The sequence below is a fragment of the Tamandua tetradactyla genome, chromosome 9 (genome assembly GCF_023851605.1).
Source record: "Tamandua tetradactyla isolate mTamTet1 chromosome 9, mTamTet1.pri, whole genome shotgun sequence".
In the NCBI taxonomy this organism is placed as follows: Eukaryota; Metazoa; Chordata; class Mammalia; order Pilosa; family Myrmecophagidae; genus Tamandua; species Tamandua tetradactyla.
In genome coordinates, this window is record NC_135335.1 from 6,524,254 (window position 1) to 6,543,023 (window position 18,770).

The following is an 18,770-nucleotide window of genomic DNA, read 5'->3' on the forward strand; positions in this document are numbered from 1 at the left end:
ATTTAAAAAAGTTACTAGTTTACAGTTCTAAGGCCGAGAAAATGTCCCAATTAAAACAAGTCTATAGAAATGCCCAATCAAAGGCATCCAGAGAAAGATACCTTGGTTCAAGAAGGCCGATGAAGTTCAGGGTTTCTCTCTCAAGGGAGAAGGCACATGGCGAGCAGGGCGGAGAAGGCACATGGCGAACAGGGCGTCATCTGCTAGCTTTCTCTCCAGGCTTCCGGTTTCATGAAGCTCCCCGGGAGGCTTTTTCCTTCTTCATCTCCAAAGGTCACTGACTGGTGGACTCTCTGCTTCTTGTGCCTATGTTCTCTGTTCTCTCCGAATCTCCTGGCTTTCCCTCTTGTCATTCTCTTTTATAGGATTCCAGTAAACTAATCAAGACCCACCCGAATGGGTGGAGACATCTCCACCTAATCCAGTTTAACCACCAGTCTTGATTGAATCACATCCAGAGAGATGATCTAATTATAGCATCAAACAAAAAGTACTGAATAGGGATTAGAAGAAATGGCTGCTTTACAAAATGCGATTAGGATTAAAACGTGGCTTTTCTAGGGTGCATACGTCCTTTCAAACTGGCACAGCTATAATTCCTCAAATTTATAGCAGTCATCCCTATAGTTGCAGAAGGAAAGAATTCGAATAAGCAAATCATGGAAGAGGATATTCAAATGGTCAATAATCTCAGGAAATTTTATCTGTTATCAAGGCAGAACTATTGATCTATCAAATCAGTAGAACAGATATTGCTCTTAATGTCTCAGTCTGGCCAATATTAAGATTGAGATCACCTTTACTGCTAACACAGGTGCTTGAAAAAAAATGTGAGCTCTTACTTTTCTGTCACAAATATTAATTATCATAGAACTTTGGCAAAGCAATTTGCTTATAACTGTAAAATGGAAATTATACATGTTATTTGACTTTAAAAACTTTGGCACTGTATCATGCAGATATAAAATCTTAAGTAATTATGGGTGCAAAAAAAGTCTATCACTTGTTGCATGGTTTGTTATATGCAGAAACTGAAAATGATCTGAATTCACCAAACCAGTGAAAGGTCCAATACCCTATGATATATCTAAACCCATAGCATATAATACAGCTATTGAAAAGAATGAAATAGGTTCATAGCACTGAGCTAAACCAGATTTATAAAATACTTACTGAATGTCCAAATAAGAAATTTATAGCATAATAATATAAATATAAAGTTTGAATAATATACGTTATTATACACATATATGGATATATGTGTTTGCAAATGATACTAGAAACTTGGGCAAATTTATAGAAGCATGTAAATCAGACTCAACAGTGGGTATTTTAGTGCTGGCAGTGATTGTATGAAATATTAGGCTGGAAGGAATAGGGATAAAATACCCAGGCTTCAACTCTCCAAAAAAAAAAGTATAAAAATGTCATATGAATTAGATCTTAATTAGATAAAAAGTATTAAATGCACAGTTACCTACACGCATAAAGTTTTTCTAAGAATATATAGTGGTTGTGTTTTTGTCGTGGAAGTTCTCATGACTTCTATTTTCTTCACATTCTCCTTTATACTTATTTTGTTTTGCAATGAAAAACTAAAAGGGAGTAGAGGAAGTTTTAGAAATGCATTCTGTATTTAACTGCACTCTCTATGAACGGACCAACTTATTTTTCTACCTCTTAGTAAGAATAACTATTTTGGGGCACATATAAACTATAAATATACTGTATTTATTCAGTTTGGCTCTATAGGGATTTATTATACTTAGTACTATATAAAATGTAATATATAAAAATTTGAATTTTCTGATGTAAAAAAGGAATGTATCTAGTTTTATATCAATATCCAAAATGTATGATGTTGCTCACTTATTGGAAAAATTGTGCTTTATATTATTTTGAATTTTTCTACCACTTTGAAATCTGTAGTGCTTACACGAATATTGAAAGCACTTCTGTGTTATAAAATTACAATATCTTTGGAAAATAAAGCCTGCAATAAATTACAGTATCTATGGAAGAAAAAAAATATGAAGGAATGAGTATCAGAAAGACCCCAGAAGTCATTGGCAGGGTCTTATCTGGTAAAGCACACTCCTTCCAGGCACCATGGCCTCCCTTCAGCCTTCCAAGTCTCATGCCAAGGCCCACCGTTGACAGGCTGTAACCAGGTGCCCTGCTGCAGGGCATCCTCAGGCTTCCAGCCCCCAAAACACAGGCCAGCCATAGAGTGGGGACACGTTCTGCAAGGCGCCTGGGCACATCGGTGCCCCTACTGCAGAGGGGTGTGATGTCCACCGCCCACGTAGTCCTGGGCAAATCTCCGAACTTCTCCACGCCTACCTCCTTGCTGCAAAATGGGGACACTGCCAACAGCCGCCCTAAAGGGCAAAGGAGAAGGTTCTGTAGGATGATCCACATGGAAAGCTTGGCACTAGGGCCTGGTACCCGGTGAGCACTGGGCAAACCCTGGCTGCTGAGATCATTGGGTGACACCATTTGTTGGGGGAAGAGACCTTGGTTTCTTGGTTTAGCTGCCCCCACAGCTGATGCCCCTTCTGCAGCGTGGCGTTCCCAGCCATGGGAGTCTTGTTGAGACTGGGAGCAGGAGATTTGCTCCCCATTCCCCAGCCTCTGGGGCTCAGGCCCGTGGGGTCCTGGACAAAGACTCAGGGACCTCTGTGAGCTCTTGCAGCGGCCGTGGCTCTGGCACCTCATGGTGGCATTTCCCTGGAAGTGTCGGTGGGCCCTTGACCAGTCTGTTCCTGGAGAGATTCATGCTGTGGAGCCAACCACCTGCCTCCTTTCCATGAAGGTCTGGGAAGAGCCTTCCAGAAAGCTCCATGTCCACAGATGGAAAAAGGTGCAGCCATTGAAGGTGGTATTTTCAAAGAGCATCTACAACGAAGTGGGGAAATGCTCATGGTAAATTTTTAAGATGAAGTAGAATTTACATACCACACAGCCCTCAAATCTTAAAATACAGCTCGGTGTTTTGCACCGATAGCTACGCAACCAGTACCCAACTCAGCATTTGGAGCGTGTTCCCAGAAGGCTCTCGAGTGCCTCCTTCCAAAACAACTCTCTGCAGAAGGAAACCATTATCCTGACTTCTAACCCCATAGATTGGTTTTGCCTGTCCTAGAACTCCGTATAAGTAGAATCATACAGAGTGGACTCTTCCTGTCTGGCTTCTCTCGCTGCACCTGTGAGGTCCCTACCGGTGCACCCAGGGGTGTTTGAACTTCACGGGTTTTGAACATTCAGTTGTGCGGCTGTGTCGCAATTGTTAGCCCATGCAACTGATAACGGACACCGGGGTTATTTCTGATATGGGGCTGTTATGATAGTGATATTTGGCACAATCACGCCCGCCTTTTGGTGGACATTGGCACTCAGCTCTATTAGGCGTGCACCTGCCAGGTACATGTGTGTTCACATACGATGGTTTTGCAACACTTGCTTATGAAAATGCTCAGAATTACAGAAAATCTGAAAGAATTTTACAGTGAACTCCATGTATGCTCCACTTGGAGGCTGCAATGAGCATTCTCCTTACTTTTGTTGGTGCAATAACAGAATTTTAAGGGAGAAAAGAAAAAACAACAGAAAGAGAGGTGGGATACAAAATTATCCAAAAATATATATATAGCCCCAGAGGGACTGGAAGGAAATACAGCAAACCCCCAGTGTAGTAGATGACGGGGTTATACATTTTTAAAATGTTTTTTTTTTTTTTTGAGTAATTCCCAACTTTTCTGTAGTGAGCTTCTACTAATTCTTCAATGAAGGAAAAAACATTTTAAAGGGAAAAGCAGCTTTGTCATTTATAGGATTAGGATTTCTTTCCTTGGGAAAAGGAGACACTGGAGAGGTAAGAGGAGATGAGAGCGGGAGGAGGGGCAGACAGCACCCCTTCAAAGAAGGAGCCCTGGTAAGAGCTGAGTCCCAGGTCGGGGAGGAAAGCAGGAGGAGGCTGGGGGAAGACGATAGGCTCCAGTCATGCCTACCCACCTCTCCATGAGGCAGTGCTGGGCTTAGCAGAGCCCCCCAGGGGCAAGAAAAACTGTGCCCAAGCTGCCTAGCATCCCCTGGAGGGACCAGGTCATTTGCTGCTTTTGGGTCCTGCTGGGGCATTTCAGAATGTGGGCATCAAAGCTTGGGCTGGGAAAGGTAGCTTTGGGGGGAGGAATTAAAAATAAGAGTTGACTGAAGCAAGTAGAACAGAGGTAAAAGGTCCCTGAAGCCCTGGAACTCAGGTGTGTGTGCACTGGGCTGGGGCGGCCCTACCTCAGGCTGGAATGAGGTGATAAAAGTCATAGGGAAATATCTGATTCCAAGAAGGAATTTGGGTTAAAGTTATGGAGGAAGAGTTAAAGGCAAGAGGCCAGGACACTGTGTTATGCTGAGGTGTTTATTTCCATAAAAAACTTTAACAAAATTTGTGGAGTTTGCTGGCACTTACTGAGCTTGGCTTTTTAAATTAGCAATTATGTTTTTAAAAAGTCAAAGAGGTAAAAAAAATTAAATTTAAAAAAAGGTGAATGACACATTAAACTATCCAGGACAAAAGGCAGAGACACAGCACAAGGAAAGATAATGGAACAGGCCTTGTTTCAAACCCTGGATTTCTAACGCCACCCCAGGGTGCTGCAGAGACAGTCTCTGCCCAGGATGGAAATAGTTGGCACTCTTACCCCGCCAGCCATCCCCAACAAGTGCAGGCATTGCTAATCAATCACCACACTTTTTTCTCACTGAGCTTAGAATGTGCCTCAACCTCATTGGTGGGCAGACATTACCAGCCGCTCAGCGTTGGCTCCCAACACGTTTGCAAACTTCCCAGCCTAGCTGAGGTCCTTCCTGGGCCTTCTGGGCTCGGCCCGAGGAGGTGCAGGCCACACAGCCTCTCGTCCTCAGGAACCCACGACTTCTACTCCCCGGCAGCTTCCCCTGAGTCTCCTCCCTCCCTCCCGGTCTGAGAAAACTTATTTTGTCTGAAAGGTACAGATGCTTGACCCTGGCTTGGATGTCCTTCAGCCTCGAAGTCCCCTCAAGTCCTGAGCTTTTAAGCCTCCAAAGCCTGTTCTCGTTGCTCCTGAGGCAAAAGGTGCTGTGGGGTCTGCGTGTCAGAATGGGGAGCGTCCCAGTTTCTCATGAACCCCCAAAGCAGCTCCCCACACAAAATAGTTCCAGCGTGTGATGAGTTTTATGAAGGAGCTGAAGCAGTGCTGCAGAAAAAACTAAAAGAAGCGTCTCCTCCTGGTGGGCTAATCAGGGAAGACCTCTTGGAGGAGGTGACACTGAACTTCCCCTGAGGAAGAAGCCAGCTGTGTGAAGTCAGCGCAAGGAAGGAAAAACAGCAAGTGCCAAGGACTGTGACATGACTGTGTGATAGGAAGGGAGCCGGAAAAGGCAGGAGCAGATGTAAGTGGGTCTACTTATTTGAGGATGGACAAACAAGGCAGTTCTCTGCTGCTCTCTGTTTCCTCGATGGAGTCTGAAGCAAGGATAGGGCAGCAGGCAGTGGGAGATTTAACAACAAATAAGAAGGTATGAACTGGTCACCTCACAGGAGAAAGACAAACCTCCTGGGGCAAGACAGTAGTTCAAAGGATAGGACCTGGTGGACCCAAATTTCAGGGCTGGTGGCACATGGCATGACCGTGGGCCCAGGGGACAGAGGTGAGTGGCAGAAAAGAGGCGAGGGGGCCAAGAACAAAGGAAGCCAGGTGTTGCATGCATCACTCAGGTGGACACCGAGGTCACAGAATGCAATGGCAGAAGCCAGGTGAGGAATGGTTTTTTTCACTTTTAAGACACTTAGGAAGGGCCTGCTGTGTGCCAGGCACCGTTCTTAGCGCCTCACAACTGTGAATTCATTTCATCCTTCTGACAACCACGTGACGTGGGAAAAAACACTGTCCCCATTTTACAGGAGAGGAACAGAGGCACAGAGAGAATAACACCCGCCCAAGGTCAAATAGCCAAGAGGTGGAAGTGGGATTAGAACTCAGGCAGCGTACCTTCATCCTAAACGTTCAGTTCCTTCATTCATCGAGTCATTTGCTCGTGGAAATTGTCACTGAGCTCTTGCAGTGGGCCAGGCACCTGAAGAGGGAAAAAGGACAGGGTGTGTGGGGTCTCAGGGCCCAAATCCCAGGGGCGCGGACGGGAGAATTGGCGGGTGCAGCCCCCGGGGTAACGGTGCCCTCGAAGGCGCCTCGGGAACCTTTGCCCCGCCCCCGCGGCTCCAGGCCCCGCCCCCGCGGCTCCAGGCCCCGCCTCCCAGACCTCCTGGCGCCGCCTCTAATTGAGAAATCAACTCCATCTGCTTCGGGTCGGCTTGGAAACCTGCGGGAAGGAAAAAGGCAAAGCTTAGCATTAGCCCCGAACATCTTGGGGGGCAACTTTACCCCCCCCTCCCCAAAGCGGGGGGCCTTGGAGAGCAGGGAGGCCACGCGATGGGGGTGGTCGAACTGGGACGCTCCTAAGAGGCCCTGCTGCGGAAGGCCGTCTGGGGTTGGGGGGGACTCCCCCCCGCCCCCCCCCCAGACCTAGGGACTGTCCCCCGGCCCTAGTGGGCCGGCCTCGCCCCCGCAGGATGAGGCCCCCTCCCCCAGCCTGTGTGCACCCGCTCGTCCTTCCCCCTCCCCGCAGCCGCTGGAATCTTGTCGGACCAGATTCTTTGCCCTGGGGACAGTCCCCGACCTTGGAATTCGGCCCAGGCCGTGGGGCTGGGGAGAATGTCTGGCCGCAGCGTCCCGGGACCCAGCGGCTCTCCCAAGGTCGCCTTCCCCCGTCTCCCTCACTCCTCTCTGCCCTCCAGCCGCCCTTGGCCCTCTTTGATGACCCTCTGAGAAGCTGGGGGAACAGCTCGGGGCACAAAGAGGGTCCCCAGTGGGGCCCCTCTGGCCCCTGGGTGGCTTTGATGTCACTCATTAACAAGGGGGTGGGAACAAAGCTGGAGGCCCTTAGAGGTCATGTGTGGCAAGGGACACTGGGAGGGGGGCACCGACAGCGAGACCCTGGGCCAGGACAACAGGGAGGGGGGATATAGGCCCAGTGGCTAAGCAGAGCCCCAGACCCATCTGTGCCAGGGGTCCTTGGGTCCTGGTGGCTGGCCTCTGAAGCAGGGAGGGCCAGCCAAGGCTGGCAGCTGAAGTCCAGCTAGCAGGGCCGCAGGAGGGGGGAGGAGGGTGCAGGGTCTCTGTTCTCCTAACTCCCAGCCCAGAAATCTCTTCCCCACACCACCATGTCTTTCATAACTGGGATCTTTTTAAAAACTGCATTTTAGTTTGTGTTATGAAAATAACATATGTTATGCTTAGGGTATAAAACTACAGGGCAGGTTTATAGAAATTTGGAAAATGAGTTTGGGATAGTCCGACTTAAGACAGAGAAAGGCATGGGGTCACAGGAAATGCACTCTGGGGGGCTCAAGGGATCGCCTCACTGCCTGGAGCTCCCAAGTGGATCCCAGGCTGGGCCTGTGAGCTGACCTCTGCACCCCAGGGCCTCAGTTTTAGGTTGTCGGTATCATCTTTAAAGCCAGATAATCACAGAGATCATTTGTGATTGTCACAGAGATGCGTGGCTGGGTTTGAAAGATGTCCTTCACATCACACGGCTTACAGTGCTCTAGTAATTACAGTTTAATAATCCTGCTGGGAGCTTGTCAGTGGCAAATTTATCTTCAATGGAACTTCTGCACATGTGTCAAAGCATCGATTTGTTCACTGTGTTTCGAAAATGTCCCAGTTCTGATAACCCTCTTGAGGCATTTCTTCCTTTTTGAAAATGCCAGAGCCTCAAAGAATGGAAAAGGCTCCAGGCCCCGCTGGACCTCCAGGCTGTTCTTGTTGATCGGCCAGAGCTCCTGCGGACTTTGGGATAATTCTCTGCAGGGGCCACCGTTACTAGCCATGGGTGGAGGCTATGCCCCACGAGCCTCTGGAAATCAGCTAAGAGTATGTAGAAGGCCCTGTTTCCCTTAGTGGTGCCCCAACTGGGTGCACAGTCCTCTCCTGCTGGTTTCAGTTGATCCCCTTATCACCCCTGGGGGTAAGAATTATATCTGTTTGGTGATGAAGAGAATATGGCTTAGAGATGTGGGTGCCCTCTCAAGGTCACCCTCATCCCTACTGTGGGTGCTAAGGTTGGACATATGGGAGGTTTTGCACCTGGATGGTTGCTGAAGCCCACATTTGGGTTCAGCCGCCAGGCCAAGCCAATTTTTGCTGAGGTGCCTGGGTGGGGGCCAAACCCAGGCACCCAGTGAAGGGGCCCGGCTCTGTTCCACTCTGCTGGCTGGGCTGCAACCTAACCTCAGCAGGTAGGATTTCAGCTGCTGGCTTCTCTGCAGTCACATCAATTTTTTAGGGCTCAGAACTGGAGAGGGAGCACTTGGTCTTGGGTGCAGCCCAGGATACTTGCAAAGGCTCTGCTTCTCCACTTCTCCAAGGACCATCTCATCCCTCCCCCACACCGTGCCACATAAATCCAAGGTACTTCCTGGGCCAAAGGTGCTTTTGATGTGGAAGGATGAGGCCCCTGGATGCAGAGGCAGGAGCCCCGAGTCCCAGTCCCCAGGGGCTGGTGCGGCTGGGGGAGACCCGGGTCTGCCCTTAGTCCTGGGAAGCCCCCGGGCCAGCGGGGAGGAAGTGGAAGTGGCCCCGGGAAGGCTCAGGAAGGAGGGGGCCCTCCCAGCCTCCCTGCCGTCCCTCCCCAGGCCCATCACCGGCACCCTCCACGGACCCTCTCAGAATTCAGCCTCAGTTCCAGAGTTCTGGGAATTAAAAAAAAGGTCCCCAAAGCAAATATCCACAACATTAAAGAAAACGTAATTGGAACAACCTCTTTCCAGGCTGAGTCCGCTTGTGTACAAATAGTAACGTTTTGGTGACATACCACTTTGCATCCTCTTACCCGACCCTGTCTTCCTAGGTCCTTGCCTTGCTTCCAGCGTGCGCCCCGTTCATCACTGAATGCCGGGCCCGTGGAGAAGCTGCACCTCGCAGCCCACCTCCCCCCACAATCCGGGGTGCTCCTGCCCTGCCTGCCTCCTCACCCTCAGTCCTCACGACAACCCCGGTGAAGCCGAGGAAACTGAGGGCATGTCGTTAGCAAGGGCTGGAGCCAGGACTTGACAGTTTCATTCAGTAAATACTTCTGAGTGTCTTACCAACATCAGCCCCTGCCCCCGGGGATCCTGGAGAGAGTAGAGAACCAAACAGGCAAGGTTCCTGCAGCCTGGAGGCTAATCTGGTGAGAGGACAGACAATAAAGAAGGGTGAGAGGGGAGGGGGAGGGTGGCGTGGAGGGTGGGTGGGTGGGCGTTGCTCTTAAAAACCCCAGCGGGAGCCTCAGCTGCTCCGTTCTCCCCGCCCGCTCGGCGCTGCCCTGCACCACGCCGGGCACATCGAGTGCGCTCGAGAAATGGCTGGGAGGCAAGCACTTGCCGTGTCTCTACCACCTTCAGCCCTGGTCATGTTTAATTCTTGTCTGATGTCCCAACCCGTGGACCCACTTCCTTTATTGGCCCAACGCGGGAGCTGACCAAACATTTAGGTTATTTCCAGCTTTCTCCAGTTAACAGTTGACATAGCATGGGGCTTTTCGCCTCGGGTGATTTCTCGAGAGAGCGTTCCGGGTCGGGGATCATGAACATATTTATTCTGCTGACAGTGAGGTGCCTGGCACTCTTCCTGGCCACCTGCAGTGGGCCAGGCCCTGCCTTCATTACATCCTCAGAGATGATTCTGGGCTGCCCAGTGAATGCCTTCCCAACCTCTCAAAGCCCTGCTCCCACGCCATGTGGGGTCACTCCCCCCACAACCATGGAACCAGTTTGTCTTCTTGCGTTCCAATCTGATTACTTTAGTACCTACTATAAGCCAAGATCCCCTAGTCTCTGCCTAGGGTGGTTTTGGGTGGAACTGACCACCCAGGGCCAAGGGTGGGTCCTGACAGGCTAAGCCAAGGATGGGCCACCGGGGGCCAAGCCCAGGGCTTGAACCTGGTGATGGGGGAGGGAAGCTTAGTATCCAGCCACTAAGGGGCTGCCCAGGGGTAGAGGGGCTAGGAGACCTTGGCAGGATCTGTCTCCATAGCTACACAGAGACAACAGGTGTAACCTGCTTGGTGAGTGTGTGCAGGTAGCCCATCCCCTGTGCATGCTAGGGACTCAGTGAAACGCTTTCTTCGGCTCCAGTTCACTAATCCTCACAGCTTCTCTATGCGGTGGGCCCGTGACCCCATTTTTGCAGACGAGGCAAAGCAGCCTCAAAGAAGGTAAGTGACCTACCAGGAGGCAAACACCGAGCCGGGGGGGGGGGGTGGGGTGGGGGCGCAGGAAGCAAACCCTGGCTGCTGGACTCCAGGGCCACTCAGCCTCAGGGGAAGGGAGGGTCGGTGTCCCCAGAGCGTGCTTGTGGCATAAATAAAGGATTTGCATGCAGCGCCTTCTCGGAGGTAGGGGGTGGGGGTCTTGTGTGTGGCAGTGCTGGGGGTTGCACAGTTCTCTGGCTGTGCCTTGGGGCACACTGTGGTGGCAGAGGGGGCCTGGGTGACCAGTGGGCAGCCTGCATGGGAGTGTGTGTTGTGGGGCAGGTGGGGGGGAGATGGCAATGAGAGGACACTGGACAAACCAGTTCAAGCACCTTGGAACTCCCTGCCTGAGTTGGATCATGGGTTAGAAGTCCTTGGCTGTGGTCACTGAAGTCTCATGTGTTTTGATTAATATATTAATATTAGAGGGTGCACAGGTAGTTGAGGTAGAATTCTCCCCTGCCATATGGGAGATCCAGGTTCAATTCCTGGCCCATGCACCCTATCCCCCAAATATACATTTATTAAGATTGGCTTATGCTTATGGTCACATGCACATATATATGGGGTATACGTGTATCACAGAAGCTGGACCTCACTTTAGAATTTCTGCCACAGTTACACTTTCAAAGTCCCCTGTCCCAGCCCCTGCTCTGGGAGCCACATCTGATACCAGCCGCCTGGACGTGGCTGATTGGCGCAGGCCTGAGCATCTGACTCAGGACTCCAATTCCTGGGCTGGCCACAGCCTCAGGCCTCAGGATGGGGCCCTTGAAGCCAAGCTGGGCCAATGAGATTCTTTTCCCCAGCCAGAAGGTGGAGGGCAGGGCCATGAAGAGGTAGGAAGTGGCATGGGACAAACTCTGAGGCCAATCTGCCTGTGTTCAGCCTGGCTCATTCAGCAGCTGTGTGGTCTCAGGCATGTTACCTAACCTCTCTGAGCCTGTTTCCTTCGTTGTTACATGGCAATAACAGAACTCAGCTTCCCAATTGTTGTGATGATTACAGGGAGGTTGGTGACATTTATTCAAGAAGGAGTTTTGGGAATGTTCTGCTTCATGTCACCTCCCTGGTGGGCTGAGGGAGGGCAGCCTGGGGGTGCTAAGGGTGGGAGATGCCAGCATGTGAGAACACATCCATGAGAGCCAGCTCCTTCCAGACACAACTGATGGGCCCAAAGTCACATCCTTAAAATTCACCCTGTATCCTGCGACATCAGCTTTCTCTGAACACGCTGACCATCGGTTGAAACAAACACTCCATTCTGCAAACCAAGAATTCCCCCCAAATGCTTAAGAACCATCCTCTGTTGAAGGGGTGAGCAGAACTAAGACTGCTGAAGGAAAAGATACAGCAGAGGCAGGAAACAGCCTCCATGGCCAAGTTTTCATGTCCCCAAAGGTCAGGGGTACAGTTACACTTGAACTGAATTACACTGATTTACCCACTTAAAACGGCAGGACCCAAGATCCCTAAAAGCGAAAGAAATCTTGAAACAGTGTCACATTGTGCTGAAGTCTCCCCTCCTGCCTTCAGACTCTCCAACCCCACAAGGAAGCCACCCCTCATCCCACATTTCTTTCAAAGTTTAGGCCCAGGGGCTCTTTTTTAACATCTTTAATGAGGCAACCTCTTACTCCCACAGGGGACTTCAATCCCATAAAAGTACCTGTGGGTTTTAATTGCCCAAACCAGCAGAACCAGAAAGAAAGAGTTTTGGCAAATAACAGAGGCCCATCCCTTATGGCCAGTACCCCTTTCTCCTGGCCAGATTTCTGGCATTCCTCTGAGATTACCAGACAGGCACTAGAGGACAGTGGGACAAAGGGCTTGCTACCCGCTGGTGTGGACCATGGACCCAGGCTCCACCTCCCCATGGGCTGGTATTTTTAGACAAGTCCTTGGCTCCCTTATCTAAATGGCCGCCTAAATGGAGACCTTGAGTTCTCAGCCTTTTAAATATTCCGTGGGACTCCTACCATTGCTGGGACTCCCTCCTAAATGCCAAGGCCCAAATCCAGCCAGCTCAGCTTTGGGGCCTACCTCCATAGTAGGTTGTCAAACCCTCTTTCATTTTTATTCTTTTTCAAGAAGTCAGTTGTTCTTGGCTCAAGTTCAGCCAAGTACACACTGTCTAAATAGAGATTTTGTTTGTTTGTTTCCGGCAGACTTGTGTGAAATCCCCCTGCAGAAGCCATTTCCTGTGCACCAGGCATTGGATTTCCTAAGCACCTGGCAAGCCAGGTAAACCTCTTGTCCCAGCTCATGCCTCATAAAATAGGATCTGAATTTTTGATGTTTAACTGTATCCTCACTTAACTGTATCCACACTTACTTCCAGAAACGATGGGGGCGGAGATGCCAAACAGGAGTGAGGGACACGGGGCAGTGCGTGGCAAACCTGGGCAAAGGTGCATTAGTCACAGTCACGTGGAGTCTCCTGCGGGGGCGGGGACGGAGGCGGCCGGCCGCAGTGCCCACGAATGCCAGCAGCCCCGTGGCACCAAGCTTCTGGTCCATGTTCCAGACGCTGCGGAAATGATGCCTCGCCCGTGCACGCGCCCCCCATTCCCCTCCACCCCGCCTCTCGGGCCGGGCATCCTCAGCACCACGGACAGGGAAACTGAGGCTACGGGAGGTGTGCAGTCGGTGGGTGGTGCAGCCCGGCCTGGCCTTGTCCGGCTGCGTGGCCTCGAACCCACTACTTCTCCTAGATTATTCCCCCCGGTGGGGATGGGACCGGGAGTGGACGCGCGTCGTTGACTGCTGAGCCGGCGCTGGGAAATGTTATAAAGCGCCTCCCACTCGCCCCTACCGGAGCCCCAGGAGGTGCCCGGCCTCAAGGTCAGGCGGAAAGAGCAGCAGCCTCCAGCCACCAATTTCCTGCCTGCCCCTGCCAGGCCCCCAGCCTCGTAGATCATGGGGTTCCCAAGGGCCCCAAGGAAAGTTTCAGCCTCTAAGGTCAAGCCCGGGGTCCTCTGGGGGATGCCCCGCCCGCTCCCCGCATCGCTCGGCCCTTCCCTGCCGGACGCCCGCGCTGCCCCTTCCCCGCCTTCCCACAACCCCGGGCACCAGCCCCATGCCCCGCCCCCTTGCGCCCGGGCCCGCCCCGCCAGGCGGCCGCAAGGCTCGGGGCGGGAAGGGGGCGTCGCCGTAGCCAATGGGAAGCGGCGAAGCGAGGGCGGCGGCGGTTGTGACGCGCGCAGCGGCCCGGGCGCGGCCAATCAGCGACGGGCGCGAGGGCGGGCTGTGACGCGCGGCAGGCCCTCCTCGTGCGGCTGCTGTATAGGGGCGAGCGCCGCGGCGAGCAGAACCAGCCCAGCGCTGCCGCCGTCCGCGCCGCCGCTCGCCGCCTCGCGCTGCCAACCGCCGCCCGGCGCCCCGCGCCCGCCACCGCCGTCGCTGCCCGACCGCGCCAGTCCCGCGGCCGGCTCGACAGCGAAACCAGCGGTTGAGGCCTTCCCGCCTGGCCCCCGTGAGGCGGGTGCCCTGCCGGCCGCCGAGCCCCTTCCCCTCGCGCCGCGGCCGCTGCGTCTCTTCAGCCGTCCGGCATGAAGACCAAGTTCTGCAGCGGGAGCGAGGCCGAGTCCTCGCCACTCGGGCTGCTCCTGAACTGCGGCGGTGGCAGCGCGGCCCCGTCGCCCGGCGTGGGGCAGCAGCGCGGCGCCGCCAGCGACCTCGAGCCCAAGCCGCTGGGCGGCCGGCAGTCCCCGCTGGCGCTGCCGCCGCCGCCGCCGCCGCTGCCGCTCCCCCCGGCGGACGAGCAGCCCGAGGCGCGGACGAGGCGCAAGGCCTATCTGTGGTGCAAGGAGTTCCTGCCCGGCGCCTGGAGGGGCCTTCGCGAAGACCAGTTCCACATCAGTGTCATCAGGTCGGTGGCGGCGGCGGGCGAGGGCGGGCGGGGTGGGGGTGGGGTCCCGGGGGCCGGTCAGGTGACATCGCGGGGGGCGGGGCCCGGGCGAGGCAGGGGGCCTTCCGCCTTGTCGCTCCCCCGGCCCCTGTGAAACGGAAGCTGAATCCCCGGAACCTGGCCCCGCGGCCTCCAAGCCCCGTCGCCCACCCAGATGGCAGGCATTTGTGAAAACGTCTGTATCCTGGGGGAGCGGGTCTCCTAAAACAATACCGTTCGGTGGCAAAGTGCGTTTTGCAGTGCAGCTAAAAATATGCCTTGGAAAGTGCAAAGGCGGCCTTTGGCCTTGAATGAATGAATGAGGCAGCCGGTGGCTGGTTTTTTAAAAATCCACTCGGTGACCCTGACTTATAGTTTTTCGAGTCCGCAGTTCGATTTTTATCCTTCTGGAGGTGTCGTTTGTAAGTGGAGTAGGGGTAACATTTGCTAATTCCCCACTAAAACTGTTCAGACATCGTGGTGGGGTCTTACCAGTCAAAGTTAAGAGATGTGGCTCCAAAGGTGACTGAGAGTGAGGTAAAAAGGGTTTCTCCCCCCTTCTTTAAGCTTAGAATTTTTAATCTGAAATTACAGAAATATGCATACATATTCAGACATAAAAATTTGAAGATCCACCTCCCTCCCCCATAACCAATTAACATTTGGTATGCATCTTTCTATTTACCCGCATGAAAGGCGAGCATTCTACCACTGAACCACCCCTGCACCCCCTGTTCATTTACTTTTAAATGGTTATCTGGGAATTAGCTGACTAGATGCCACAGATAATCCTCAGTTTGTCATCTGATGCCTTTTCTGTGCCTACAGTCTTTTACTAGAGCCGCCAATGCAGCAGAATGAAGTGCCCTTCCTTTCCCCTTTGTGCCCCAAGCCTCTCTTACAGATGCGCTCACAAGCTGGGAAGGTCGAAAGGCAGTGAGAGGAAACAGAAAACCAAAAGATCCTTTCAAAACCTTAATCTGCATTGAGTTAGGCTTGAAGAGCCATTAATCTGCAATGGATGAAAACCTCCTAGAGGGGAAATGACTTGCCTGAGGCCTTGGCTAGGAAAAACAGTTGGACACCTGGATTCAGGCTGAAGACAACCTTGTGGCACTCATCCTTTGGACCTTTGCATTTTGCTCAAAACAGTCATAAAAGTATCGACAATGTCGTGTCTCTTCTAAGAATTACTAGTGTAGGAAGACACAGCTTTCTTTTGGGGTTGGAGGACCGTCTTAAAATATTGCATGGTTTACGTTGCCTCTCTGTCCAGTTTTTGGGATAGAAATGTAGTTATGGAATGAGTTTCATAAGGAGAAAGGAGAGGTGATTTAGAAATGAGGTGGGGGGAGCTGAAACCTGACTTTAAAGGCGAAAGAAGCAGTTCGGGGGTGGAAAAGGAATTCCCTGGGTTGAAACTCAGTAGTCTTCCATAAGGGTTGCGTAAGTAACCCTTCCATAAGGGTTACTACGGCTTTGGCTGTCATGTATGGCTGACACTTCCAGATTCATTTCTCAAGGCCCAGCTTTTTGCTGTGTGCGGGGATTTATTAGACCTCAGCAGTCTCACTGCAACCCATCCCAAACCCTTCGGCCCCTCCTTTCCCTGAATGTGCTTCTCCTGCTTTCTCTCTGAGTAACAGCAGCCAGGCTGAAGTCTCCCAGGATCACTTCGGACTCTTCCCCCAAAGGCCCTCCTTCACACGCAGGCATGAGCTGCTCGTGCACCCTTATCTTCTGCCTGCCGCCATTGCCGTTCCCAGTGGGCACCTGCTGGCCTTGCATAGACTCTAATAGGAGGCACCTGTGGATGTTCTTCTGCCTGCCCCTTCTCCCTTTGGATCCATCTTTACCCATGACCTGGTATTTCTCAATTACCGTTACTCTTTTGGGTAAAAGTTTACTGTGGCTTCCTGTGGCTAGAGAATAAAATCCAAGTTTGTTTGCATGATCTAAACTTGCGTCCAGCCTTCCCTACTAAAGTGGTGGTGTTGATGTTTTAAAATCGATCCTTCCACCTAACCTGCAGCAACTAACATCCAGCTTGTTGTGCTGGACTCTGCATGTTTCTGACAAGGCCCGTGCTTGCCATTACCAGGCCTTCCTTAGCTCTTGCCCTTTGCTTAGCACCCTGTCTGCTCTTGTCTGCTTTCTTCTGCAAAGCCCCAATTCGTAGAGAATCTTCTTGATTCCATCAGGCAGAATTAATCCCTTCCTCGTTTATGTTTCTTCCATAACACTCAATTTACACCTTTGTTTTTTTTAGGCCTCTCACCACACTGTTGATGCATTTGACCCTCATGTTAGATTGAATTCTTCAAGGGCATTTCATGGTCATCCCTGAAAATGGTGGAGGGCCTGGCACACAATTAGCAGTGTTTGTGTTTGTAAATGGCTCACCTCTGCATGCGATGAGCAGAGGGTCACATTATCAGACTCATGGTTATATGAGTCTCTCTGGTTGTGAGTGCTAGAGGGAAAAATAAAAATTGCCAGAACATAATTGTTAGTAATGAACTGACTGCTTAAAAAATTTGTTGGTTGGGCGGGCCGCGGTGGCTCAGCGGGCAAGAATGCTTGCCTGCCGTGCCGGAGGACCCCGGTTCGATTCCCGGCCCCAGCCCATGTAAAAAACAAACAAACAAACAAAATATAATAAAACAAAGAAAATGTTTAAAAATGTTTCCCTTTCTTCCTCCCTTCCTTCCTTCCATCCTTCCTTCCTTCTCTGTCTTTCCTTCCTTTCCTCCCTCTCTTTTAAAAAAAAAAAAAAAAAAAAAATTTGTTGGTGCTCAGACACCATAGCATAACACTAACTTCATTCCCTGCTCATCAACTGTTGGTTAGTATATTTCATAGCTGATAGATAAAAGTCACAAGCAGTTACAAAATGAAATTGCTGATTTTGGAAAGGATGCAAGATTCCATGAAGTTTGAAGAAGGGAAATATTTGAGAAATGTTAAGTTTCACTCAAATCTATTGGCCACTTGCACCCACAGATAGAACCATTTACAGTTGAAAAGAAAATTGATGAGGATGATACCACAGATTGGGAGAAGTAGAATGACTTCAGTCCAAGGTGGAGAAAGCCTTGGAAACACTGCAAAGCTCTCAGTTTCCCAGGATTATACAGTAAAAGCCAAATAGGGAGTGAATGTTCCCTGCAAAAATTGTATAAGAGATCTTACCTTGATTTGCTTTTCAAGCATTAGTAAGAACTTATTTGCCTCTTGTATCATTAAATATAAGAAAAATAGTTTTTAGTTTCATTTTCAAGATAAAGTTTAATTTAAATTTTGTTTTTACTATTTACTGTGAAAATTTGGTCCCTTGGGTGTCCTATTTCCGTACCATTTATCCTTGGGTAATGTGCTTCCTTCATTCTGTGCCATCTCGGTGCTGTTGCTTTTAGCCTTGTCTCTCGGCTTATCCCCCTCTGACAGTTACCCAAGGTTCTTCTAGGTTTTCCCTTGTCAGTAAACCTAGCCTGGCTCTATGATCTCTAACAGCTGGCAAGGAATCTTGTCCTGTCTTGCGACAGTTCTTGCCTCTGTTTTTTTTTTTTTTTTTCCTCCACGGGCAGGCAGTGGGAATTGAACCCAGGTCTCTTACATGGCAGACGAGAACTCTGCCTGCTGAGCCACCGTGGCCTGCCCTCTAGCTTTTTAAAGTCTTAATTTGCAACCACAGTGAGATTGAAATCTCCATGTCTTTCATGACACATTTATACATCTCAGTGTGCCTCCTACTCCTTTTGTTGAGTAAAGCAGTAGCCCAGGGGCTGATGATTAAACAGTAAATAAGTAAGCCCAGAAGATCGGTGTGGGTTGGAAGGGATGAAGTACTTTGCAGAGAAAATGGGAGTACTCCTGAACTCTGAAAGGTGAGAGGGGAAATAGTAGGTATAAAGGCATGCTGTATTCCCAGGATGCTAAAGAGAATGGCTTATAATTTGTATTTCACCCTATTTCCTGGGTGGCCTGGGAGATAGCAGAAAAGAGGAGGTTGTAGCAGCACAGGGGGAGAGAAGGACTTATATTTGAAAGGAGCTGGGGAGAATGGAAAGGAATAATTTGGAAGATGAGAATTCCATGTTGTTGATTACGATTTTGAGCCTAGGTCAGCGGGAAAGGGGCATTGCCGTTAACTGAAGAAGGCAGATCAAATGGAAGAAACTGTTTTGGATAGAGGAAGGAGAAGATCACGAGTTGGAAGTCAGGCTGGAGAATAAATTGGTATTTTTTGAGGGGAATCGAGGTAAAAACTGCAGGGTCTTATTAAAAAAATGAGTGGTTCGCATCTAGGGGGAGTCTGGTGATGCCTGGAGGGGACATTTGTTGTCGCAGAAACTCGAAGTTTACTACGCAGGTACTGGGTGGAGCCAGGTGTGCTGCTCAAGTTCCTGCGTTGCACGGGCAACTCCCCCTTCCAAACCCAGAGAATTATCTGGCTCCTAGGTTTAAAGATTGAGCTTTACTCATTTTGTTTTCCAATGGGCCTAGTCTTATAGACTAACCTTTGCTTTGTACTGTTGGTGATGATGAGCAC

The 18,770-nt window shown here is 50.8% G+C and overlaps 2 protein-coding genes and 1 long non-coding RNA gene across 5 annotated transcripts in view; 2 read left to right on the forward strand and 1 right to left on the reverse strand.

Moving 5' to 3' along the window:
• Positions 1 to 1,189: 1,189 nt before the first annotated feature.
• On the reverse strand, positions 1,190 to 13,424 carry LOC143646512 (uncharacterized). The gene is made up of 5 exons (XM_077115514.1): positions 12,665 to 13,424; positions 9,185 to 9,264; positions 6,295 to 6,354; positions 6,027 to 6,111; positions 1,190 to 2,898 (listed from the first exon to the last, which is right to left on the reverse strand). Exons 1-4 carry the CDS (start codon positions 12,847 to 12,849, stop codon positions 6,083 to 6,085), a joined length of 354 nt encoding a protein of 117 aa, XP_076971629.1. The 5' UTR covers positions 12,850 to 13,424; the 3' UTR covers positions 1,190 to 2,898; positions 6,027 to 6,082.
• LOC143646513 (uncharacterized) lies at positions 10,073 to 12,765 on the forward strand. Its single transcript, XR_013157494.1, has 3 exons — positions 10,073 to 10,293; positions 12,498 to 12,573; positions 12,671 to 12,765. It is a non-coding gene; the product is annotated as an uncharacterized LOC143646513 (long non-coding RNA).
• Positions 13,425 to 13,758: 334 nt separating the features above from the next.
• Positions 13,759 to 18,770, forward strand: part of CHKA (choline kinase alpha) — a 77,972-nt gene continuing 72,960 nt past the window's right edge. For 2 of the 3 annotated variants that reach the window (XM_077115516.1, XM_077115517.1), the window contains exon 1: positions 13,761 to 14,200. In XM_077115516.1, coding sequence (XP_076971631.1) covers positions 13,881 to 14,200 — 320 coding nt within the window. In that variant the 5' untranslated portion in view covers positions 13,761 to 13,880. Of the gene's footprint in view, positions 14,201 to 18,770 lie in introns of all 3 variants that reach the window. The other variant, XM_077115518.1, reaches the window with a different exon arrangement.